Source organism: Geotrypetes seraphini, chromosome 16, assembly GCF_902459505.1.
Source record: "Geotrypetes seraphini chromosome 16, aGeoSer1.1, whole genome shotgun sequence".
NCBI classification, from domain to species: domain Eukaryota; kingdom Metazoa; phylum Chordata; class Amphibia; order Gymnophiona; family Dermophiidae; genus Geotrypetes; species Geotrypetes seraphini.
In genome coordinates this window covers 16,316,298-16,327,592 of record NC_047099.1, presented here as the reverse complement: position 1 = coordinate 16,327,592, position 11,295 = coordinate 16,316,298, and the positions used below count along the sequence as shown (strand labels likewise).

At 38.5% G+C, this 11,295-nt stretch overlaps 1 protein-coding gene across 1 annotated transcript in view; it reads right to left on the bottom strand.

Moving 5' to 3' along the window:
* Positions 1-613: 613 nt before the first annotated feature.
* LOC117349743 (vomeronasal type-2 receptor 26-like) overlaps positions 614-11,295 on the bottom strand; it is a 32,544-nt gene continuing 21,862 nt past the window's right edge. The window contains exons 5-6 of the mRNA XM_033923335.1: positions 6,217-6,343; positions 614-1,530 (exon numbers count right to left, since the gene is read on the bottom strand). Coding sequence (XP_033779226.1) covers positions 614-1,530; positions 6,217-6,343 — 1,044 coding nt within the window. The remainder of the gene's footprint in view (positions 1,531-6,216; positions 6,344-11,295) is intronic.

Sequence of the window (11,295 nt, the reverse complement as noted above, 5' to 3'; positions counted from 1 at the left end):
CCATTAGCCAGGTCTTATGTCAATATAATAATGCAGTTACCCTCTTCATCCTGTAGCGATCAAACTGAATTTTAATATTTACTTACTTAGCTATGCTTATACTCAGTCACTTCAGATCAACATCCTTCTGTAGATTCACATATAGGCAGCACGCAATCCTAGCACCTCTCCATGTCCTGATCGCATACACACCTCCCGCTTCCCCATCAGACTTGACACCCCCTCTCCACAACCGCAATGGCTCTCCATCTCCATCTATCCAGACCGACATCAACTGTTCATCATGGCAGCCCTTCGGATACAAATTGAAAGAGAGTGCGAAGGCGGAGGGAAAGTGCACGCAGCGATCAGCAAACAGTAACCATGACAGAGGGCGGTCTTCTTACCAAAATATCTTTGTGATCATCTTTTGCCATTCAATACAGACCACCCCGGAAACAGGAAGTAAAAGGTCAGAGGCATCTAACAGAGAGCTTTATCTATCATGGAAGAAATCATAAGGGCACTCAGATTGGTAAACTCAATTACTTTCAACAACTCTGACATTAAATTCTCATCTCTGTAGACGTGGCGCGAACACAAACTATTTCATCACCCTCAACATCATGGAACATCATTTAGGTTTGTTAGAAAATTTTTTCCCAGTTAAATGACCCTTTGTGTTCAGGTCAGGCCTTAACATAATAATGTAGCACTTTGGTAAAAAAATACAACCCAGAAGTCCAGCACTAGAAGCCAGGATGGCAAATATCTCCACAGCTACTGTGTATTTGCCTTTGGTGCTCAGATAGGCTGGGATAAAGGAAACCCAGACACTGCAGAACACCAGCATGCTGAAAGTGATAAGCTGTGCCTCATTAAAACTGTCAGGCAACTTTCTTGCTAAGAAAGCCACAATGAAACTTAGAAGAGCCAAAAAACCAACATACCCAATCACACTATAAAATGCAATAGTGGACCCCTCGTTACACTGTAGAATCATCTTCCCTTTTTCAGACTGTGTATCATAGTCTGGGAATGGAGGAGAGATAAGCAGCCATGCAGTGCATATAACAATTTCACCTGAGGAGCAGAGAAGGACTAAATAGTTGGAGACTCTTGTCCCAACCCATTTGCTTAGCTTGCTGTTTGGCTTGGTAGCTTTGAAGGCAAGGAGAACTGTGATGGTCTTTGCCAGCACTGAAGAAATAGCAGTTCCAAAAATAATCCCAAAAGACACTTGTCGGAGCAGACAGTTTACTTTTCCAGTACGGCCAATAAATAGCATGGGACATAGGAAAGATAGAATGAGAGAGGCGAGGAGGATGTAGCTGAGATCCCGGTTATTGGCCTTCACCACAGGAGTGTCTCGATATTTAATAAAGATTCCAAGTATTGTAGCTGTGATGATGGAGAAGAGAACAGCAATGGAAGCCATAGCTGCTCCCAAAAGATCATCATAAGACAGGAACTCTATGGCTCTGGGGAGACACTGATCCTTCTTCCCACTTGGCCATTGATCTTCAGGGCACTTCACACAGTTTTCCACATCTGTGGAAGATAAGAGATGTTAACTATTATAGTTTCACTCTGATACAGGCTCAGTTATATTCACTTATACTTGGGAACAATCCATACAATGTAGAAAATCTTCACTTTACCCATGTCACACCAAAAGGTTATATTGATTTCAATACAGTATATTTAAAAATATAAAAACATAAGAATATAAGATTTGCTGCTGCTGGGTCAGACCAGTGGTCCATCATGCCCAGCAATCTGCTCACGCGGCAGCCCTTAGGTCAAAGACCAGTGCCCTATTTGAGTCTAGCCTTACTTCCAGATCTCCACCACTCTCTGGGTGAAGAAAAACTTCCTTACGTTTGTACAGAATCTTTTCCCTTCTAACTTTAGCGAGTGCCTTCTTGTTCGCTTCACCTTAGAGAGGGTGAACAATCTCTCTGTCTGTACTAAGTCAATTCCCTCCAATATCTTGAATGTTTCAATCATGTCCCCTCTCAGTCTTCTCTTTTCAGGGGAACATAAGAGCATAAGAATTGCCGCTGCAGGGTCAGACCAGCGGTCCATCATGCCCAGCAGTCCGTTCACGTGGCAGCCCCTAGATCAAAGACCAGTGTCCTAACTGAGACCAGCCCTACCTGCGTACATTCCGGTTAAGCAGGAACTTGTTTAACTTTGTCTTGAATCCCTGGAGGATGTTTTCCCCTATAACAGCCTCAAGAAGAGCATTCCAGCTTTCCACAATTCTCTGGCTGAAAAAGAACTTCTTACATTTGTAAAGAATCTATCCCCTTTTAACTTTAGAGAGTGTCTTCTCGTTCTTTCTACCTTGGAGAGAGTGAACAACCTGTCTTTATCTACTAAGACTATTCCCTTCATTGTATTGAAGATTTGAGGTTTTTTGTATTGAGAGTCATTAAAACAAGGTGGAGGGAGCAGATCCAGAATCTATGTTAATGAAGGAGGAACAGCACTTTATTCATAATTACAATACAGTTATTCCAAGTGGTTTGAATATGGAACTTGACCTGAAACCGTTTATGTGATTAATTATTATATATGTATTATTTTTACTTTTTTCTAGGTTGCTGCTTTAATACTATTTTATACATATACATGTTTATTATATGACTTGGGTTCATGTTATGACACAATTATATTATTCATGTCCCAGTGTCAGAGTGTCCCACACCGCAGGCTGCTAAGCAAGATGGAATCGATGGGGTTAGGAGAGACACTAACTGCATGGGTCAATGATTGGCTGAGTGGCAGACTTCAGAGAGTGGTGGTTAATGGTACCCTCTCTAAAACATCGGAGGTGACCAGTGGAGTGCCGCAGGGCTTGGTCCTGGGTCCACTCCTTTTCAACATATTCATAGGGGATCTGACTCAAGGGCTTCAAGGTAAAATAACACTATTCGCCGATGACGCCAAACTATGTAATATAGTAAGTGAATGCAGTTTACAGAATTATATGGCGCAGGACCTGCTTACATTGGAAAGTTGGTCCTCAACCTGGCAGCTAGGCTTCAATGCTAAGAAATGTAAGGTCATGCACCTCGGAAGCGGAAATCCATGCAGGACGTACTTCTTGAACGGAGAAACTTTAACTAGGACTTCAGCAGAACGAGATTTAGGAGTAATCATCAGTGCAGACATGAAAACTGCCAATCAAGTGGAGAAGGCTTCATCTAAGACAAGGCAGATATTGGGTTGTATCAATAGAAGTTTCGTCAGCCGAAAGCCTGAAGTCATAATGCTGTTGTACAGGGCCATGGTGAGACCTCATCTGGAGTACTGTGTGCAATTCTGGAGGCCACATTACAGTAAAGATGTGCGCAGAATTGAATTGGTTCAGTGGACAGCCACCAGGATGATCTCGGAGCTCAAGGGGCTCTCGTACGAAGAGAGACTGAACAAATTGCAGCTCTACACTCTCGAGGAACGTAGGGAGAGGGGAGACATGTCGAAGTGGAAGATGATATTTTCTTTCTCAAGGGACCCTCGGCCACAAGCGGGCACCCGCTCAAACTCAGGGGCGGAAAATTTCATGGCGACACCAGAAAGTATTTCTTCACAGAGAGAGTGGTTGATCATTGGAACAAGCTTCCAGTGCAGGTGATTGAGGTAGACAGCGTGCCAGACTTTAAGAATAAATGGGATACCCATGTGGGATCCCTACGAGGGTCAAGATAAGGAAATTAGGTCATTAGGGCATAGACAGGGGGTGGGTAAGCAGAGTGGGCAGACTTGATGGGCTGTAGCCCTTTTCTGCCGTCATCTTCTATGTTTCTATGTATTATTATATTCATGTGTACAGTGCTATGGCATATTTTATTTTGTTGCATTTGTTGTTTTTATACATACACATATATATCTGTTCATCATTCATTTGTTGATTTTAATTATCTAGTGCTATGTTTTACCGTTTTTACTTTCATTTTCAGCGATAAGCACACTTGATAGTCTCTTATGGGAACATTTTGATTGGCTCCTCGGAATGCCAGTTTTTCACATAATATGTTACGTGATGCGTGCAAGCACGCTTTATATTCAGGCCCTCTAGTGGGTTTTCTTCTTCTTTTCCCAGTAGCAGGACACTCGATAAGCGTTCTGGCTTCAAGTATTGGTTTACAAGCTTTTAGTAAGTTGTTTTTGAGATATATCTACACACTTTTTGGGTTAGGTTTTTAAGTTTATCCCCTTTTGTGGATTGTTTTATATCATATATTTCTGGTTCTGATTTCTTCTGGTTTAAATCATGTTTTCACTGGACTCCATTTTTTACAGTTATATAGTCTCAGAAGTTGATGGAAGCTTTTTATGGATGTTTTTTCCTTTTTTCCCCCGTTTATATATAATTTTTGTGTCTTTTTACTTTTTTGCACAGCCTTTTTAGTTTTTTAATCTCTCAGCAAGTTTATTTGCTACAAAACAATTTACGACATAATTGCGACTTTTGCTGTGTTCAGTTCATGATGCTGATTTTACTTTACGTTTTATCAGCTTATTATAGCGAGTAATAAGTTTGCTAAGTCTTTTTTATTCAATAACGTTTTAAATATATTGTCCTATTAGCTAATTATCTGTTGGTTGACCACCTTAACACAATTCAGCTCCTCTTTTTTCCTTTTTGTTGAGGGCCCGGTGTCAGCGGTAGCCCATAACTATGTTTTTGACTTTTTGGTTTACGTTTTCAACATGTATATATATTTTTTCGATAGGACATGTTTCTTTGTCTCTCCTTCATTTGATTTTTGCCACCGCATGTTATCTTAATTTTTGCTTTTTATTTGTAGCTTGATAACACCTTTTAGAGTGGAAGCATTTTCAGATGTTACGTTACTTGATATTACTGTTGAAGGCTCTTAAGGTATGTCCGTTTTTAACTACTTTGTTGTTTTGTTGGTTTTTTTTTGTTTTTATTTATTTCACTATTATTGTATTTAATGAGGTTTTAGTATTTGCTACATAAATGTTTTATTTGAGTATATAATGCACTTCATAAGTTATTGACTGAATATTTGATATATTGATATCTCCAACAGTTTTTTGGTGCACTATGCTCCTTGATTATTCAATATGCTTTTGAAGTTTTTAGCACTTTTGGTTTAGTGTATATTTTTAAAATCAATTCTTCTCCTTTTATAGTTTGTTATATAATGGCTTTCTTTTTCTGATGCTTTGTGGTTTCATCTGTTATGCATTATTAACAATATATAATTGTATTACTCAGTTTTGTATTTATTAATAGTGATTGCAAGGTTTTTGTACATTAACATTGTTGATTTAATTCATATGTATATTTGACATGATGGGGTTTTATTGTTTAAGTTTTTAATAACTTTTATAATAATTGTTTTCCTTAATTATGAATATGGTAAATTAAAGCTTTAACAAGGATCCTCCTAGAGCCGTCCAATGCGATCAAGTTCACAAGATTTACACAAGTCTTGTGAGCTTTACACAAGTCTTGTGAGCTTGACGGCATAGAACGGCTCTGAAAGGATCCTTGATAAACCTTTAATGGTGAAATATGTTGGATTTGGTCTCCCCAGACCGTAAAAGTGAACAGCTTTTAATATAAGTATAAAGCTTGTTCTATAACAGATATTTGAAAGTTGAAAAATTAAAAACGTATAAATTATGTTTAAAATATAAATGTACTAATAATGCTCAAATAAGGTTTATAGAAATTAAAACAACTTTGAAATCTAAGATTATTGACCAATGACGATTTGGCTCATAAAGCGCGCTGCTATTAAAAGTATTTGAGCAGTAAGTGGTAAAGCTGAGGTCATTGTGAGTGATTTGTGAGAACGTATTGAAATCAATATTAGCTTTTGGTGTGACTTGGATACAGTAAAGATTTTCCAACTATTATAGTTTGAACATTTTCTGTAGTATCTTGAGTTATTTCTTCTTTTCGTCTAGTAAAAGGTCTCACAGCACACATGAAGGCAACTTCTATAAGAATTTGTTCCAAAAACCCTATCATGACTCTAGCCTCTGAAGATAGATCCCCTTGCTATGTCCTCTGCCTGGGCTGCACCCAGTGAAAAGGAGTCTACCCATGAAAAGTATTATTACTGATGAGACCCATCATTTGAGAGCTCACTCCTGAATATGTGAACATGTGTAACTTTATTTCTATACGCTGATTTGATTATTGTAGGTGTCCCATATATATGAAATGCTGTGATGTAATTTGTCTACCTGATGCATTGGAGAATTCTCCTTCAGAGCAAGGGACACATTCAAAACAGCATATAGGCTTTTCGGGTGGAAGAATTTTCCTGTATCCAGGACCACAATTCTCAGAGCACACAGAGCGAGGAGGAGTCTGAGGAAAGGAAGAATGAGAACAAGAGTATTATACTCTATAATCAGCAATTAACTAACTGTTCTTTCTGCTTCCAGAATTTTCCTTACTAGTAAGAATAAACCCAAGCTACTACACACTTTATACTTGCTGTGTAAAACATATATATTACAACGATTGATTAAAATGTGCTATTAGCTACAGCATTCCAGAAGAATCTATAGAGACGTTGAAATACCTCCAGGGTATGAATGCAAACCAGCCCCATTCAATTAAAATAAAGCTTCCAATTTCCAACTGTATCAAGGTTAAGATTCTGATTCTGGTATTGTGCTTATTTTACAGGAACCCTAACTTATTTACACACTATTTTAATTATGTGTTATCTAGTTCATAAACTTAAATCATCACAGGTAAATTCCCTTTCTATTCTAACAGTATCCAGATTAAGATTGGATGCATCTAGGAATATCATTTATACTACATTTATAGCCAGCATATCACCTAAGAACATAAGAATAGCCTTACTGGTCCATCAAGCCAATGGTCCATCAAGCCTAGTAGCCCATTCTCATGGTGGCCAATCCAGGTCACTAGTACCTGGCCAAAACCCAAGAAATAGCAATATTCCATGCAACAGATCCAGGGCAAGCAGTGGCTTCTCCCCCATGTCTTTCTCAACAGATTATGGACTTTTCCTCCAGGAAATTGTTCAAACCTTTCTTAAAACCAGCTACACGGGTTACAGATAAACATATATGAATAATTTAGCTCCTCCATTTTAGAATTCACCTTTCATAGAGGTCTGACAGGGAAATTCATAGAAGAAATTCAAAATAGGTACAAAACCAGGAATTTTTAATAACACCTTGAGTGAAATGGTGTAGTGGCCATGTTAGTCCACTTGCCAAGGTAATAAAACAAAAAACAAAAGGAAATAAGGTAATACCTTTCTTATTGGACTAACTCAATGTATTTTATGATGAGCTTCAGATCAGGAATAAGCAAATGTTGACAAATATCAGTATATTATAAGGAAAACATGAAAGGATTTCAGGGATAGATTCACAGGAAGAGGGAAGGGATGGGTGGCAACGCAGGAGATAGAGAAATGACAAAGAAGTTTTAAATGTCTTTGTAGTGGGAAAGAAAGCCCAGATCTTTAAGTCCTGTCTGGTAGGTATCAAAATATTTCATCCTTTTAATTTCAAAGGTCTTCCATTCTTGGATTGTCTTAAAGTTTCCTTTTAGTATTCTCACCATAAAATCATTGTTGCAGTGGTCAATTTTTCCAAAGTGTTGTCTAACAAAGGTGACATCCTGGTTGGTATTGCAATTTTTAATATATCTATGTAAATTGATCTTAGTCTTTAGCATCTGGCCTGTTTCACCAATGTAACAGCCCTCTTTGCACTTTTTGCATTAGAAGAGGAACATGTGAAGGATCATTGCAGTGTGGCAATCTGCAAACTGTGAGAGCACATCTCAAAGGATCCCACAGTCACTCATATGGGAAAAGCATTCAACATAAGGGGATCCTTCACATGTTCATCTTCTAATGTGATATACAAGATGTCCATATTAAGAAGGCTGAATATAGAAAAGATATTAAAACTAACAAAATGGATAAACTTAAACGTGACACTGTCGATTACCAGAATGGTAGTATATACCCTTGGTGCAAATCAAAAGATTTTTTAAAGAAGAGACCATCATATAGATCTACGTCTAGAAATAATAGAACACAAAACTACCCACATAGAAATAATAAGACAAATGCTCATTTTTCTAAGAAAACACATATAGCAGATCACAGACATAAACGCATTCACAATTGCCCTTTAACAAGTCCGATCATACCTAATGTACCTATTATTTCTAGCCCACTCAATGATAGACCATCTCGGAATGATCATAACTATTTTTTAGACCTTCTCTGGAACTCAACTAACCAAGCAATAAAATCATATTCAACTCAGAGGGGCATGCACAATTATAGAGGCCATTACAGGGGATACCAGAGGGGTATGGACCATTTCAGGGGGCCACCCAGGAGATCATACAGGGGCAGAGGTCGATCCAATTACAATCAGAAGAGCTAATGAATGACATCCCTGTCATCAACCTTTCATCCTCTCAATTATCAGAGATACAAGTGAATGTGCTACAGAAAGGACTCTCTTTTGTTCCCACCACTAGATATGATTCATTCCAAACAAGAATAGATCTTTTCAAATTCAAACGCAAGTTACATATACATAATTTCTTCAATAATGATCAAACTATTAATCATTACACTGACTCATCAATACTTAAGAGGAAATTGAAATGGATTCTACCGGGTCCATGTAATCCCACCATTATAGCATTCTATGAGTGTGTCCTTAGGGCATAGAAAAAAATGGAGAAAAAAAGCAAATATGTTACAGATAAACAAAATCTTAGCTAGAAATTAGAGCCATTAATGAACTAAAGATGAACAGTGAAATTGTAATAAACCAGCGTACAAGGGTGGGGGGGATTGTCATCATGGATAGAGATAAATATGCCAGAGAGATTCTGAGACAAATTAATGACATCACTTTCTATATGCCCATAGATAAAGATCCCATGTTAGACCTAATGGAAGACATTAAAGAACTGGTTAATACCGCGCATAGCGCAGGCTATATCATCTTAAAAGAAAAACCATTCCTTATAAATGAACACCTGGTAATTCCTACAATATATGTCTTACCTAAAATTCACAAATCATCTGTAAACCCTCCTGGAAGACCCATTATTTCAGCAAATGGTTCAGTTTTAGAACCCTTATATGATTTCACTGATTTCATTTTACGCTCATATGTACCATTTATACCCTCTTATGTTCTTGATTCAGCCCATTAATATTCTGGATGACTTTGATGGAGACCTAGCAGATTTGATATTAGTAACTTTGGATATTGAATCCCTTTATACCAACATCCCACAAATGGAGGCTATACAGATTATAGAAAATACATTACGTGATAGGGACCTTTATGGTCATATATCCAATAGATTTATCATTACTGTAGACACAATAGCCCTTACAAAAAATTATTTTTGCTTTCAAGATAAATTATTCTTGCAAATTAAGGGAATAGCTATGGGAGCTTCTATGGCCTTAGACATTGCCAATTTATATGTGGCAGAATTTGAAAAGAAATCTCATTACACATCAATTCCAGGAAGAGGTAAGATTATATAAACGTTACATAGATGACATATTCATCTTATAAAAAGTGAGTATTTCTAAGCTACATTCCTTTTTAGAATGGCTTAACACATGTGACAGCAACCGTAGATTTAAAATGGAATTTCATGATCACCATATTGCATTTCTTGATATTCTGATTTCAAAGGACCATTATAGTTTTCGGACCATCATCTACAAGAAGCCCACAGATAAGAATAATTATTTGCACTATATAAGTTTTCATCAAAAACCACTTAAGAGAAATCTCCCTTTTAGCCAATTTTTAAGAACATAAGAAACGCCTTCACCGAATCAGACCATCCAGTCCGGTGACCCGCACACGCGGAGGCCAAGCCAGGTGTTCCCCGATGAAGACCTGTTTATCCGTATCCATCAATGTGATTTGCAAGAAGGTGTGCATCCAACTTGCCCTTGAATCCCAGAATGGTTGTTTCTGTCACAACCTCCTCCGGGAGAGCATTCCAAGTGTCCACCACACGCTGCGTGAAACAGAACTTCCTGGTATTTGTCCTGAGCCTGTCGCCTCTCAACTTAAGACTTAAGAGATTATGTACTACACCAGAGGAATTTGAAAGACAGGCCCCTTTCATGGCCATAGGTTCGCTAAGAGAGGATATCCCCGGGAAGACATTTTCAATGGTTACAACCGCTCTAGATTACAACATAGAGAAGATTTACTTCAAACTGTTAACAAGGATCGCAAACCACCAGACTTCACTTGTGTCCTCAGACATTCACATTTGTCAGGTGAGGTGAAACGCATCGTTATGACTGAATGGTGCATTTTAGAAATACATCAGTGCTTTAGAGATACAAGACCTACGATAGTGCTTGCCAGGAATCCGAACCGTAGAGATAGATTAGTTCCCTATGCTCTCCCTCAAGTTACTACTGCCCAAGTCAATCACACAGGACATCAACCATGCTCTTCATGTTCTGTCTGCCGACATTGTATTAGTACCACCACTTTTATACATCCGAGAACTGGTAAGAGGTATGACTTAAATTTCAGAAGTAATTGTGACACCGAACAAGTGGTTTACATCATAATTTGTCCTTGACAATTCTTTATGTTGGCAAAACCAAGAGAAAAATTAAAACAAGAATAATTGAACATAGGAGCTGTATATTGAGGGAAGTTTTAACAGCACTTCTAGTGACGCATTGGAAAAAGCTTGGCCATACCATCAATGACCTCCGTTTTTTTGTCAAGACTTTAAGTTAAGATGGAAAGGGGGAAATATTAATCATATTCTTCATATTCTTAATATTAATCATATTAATCAAGCTGAACAGAGGGCAATATTTGAAATCACAGTAACATAGTAACATACCCTGTTTCCCCGATGATAAGGCAGGGCCATCAAATAAGACAGCCCCCCCTTTTTAGAAAAAAATGTAAAATAAGGCACCCCCCCGCAAATAAGCCACCCACCGATACCTGCGCTTACCCGAATCGGGTGGTACGGTGGGTGACTCCGTGTGGTCCCTCCGTCTACCTCCATGGCTCCATGGCCTCCATGGCTGCGTGCCGCGCCTCGTCATGAAGTGAAGAGGAGGAAGTGACAGGACTGCAGCGTGCGCACGTGCCTCCGCGCAAGGAAACACAGGCAGCTTCCCTCATCCCTCCCTAACGGAGACTGCAGGAGTTTGTTCACGGCCAGAACATCCAAAAGTGAGACACGCAGACAGGTTTCTTTTGCTGTGAGCAATACCACTTACTGTATATAAA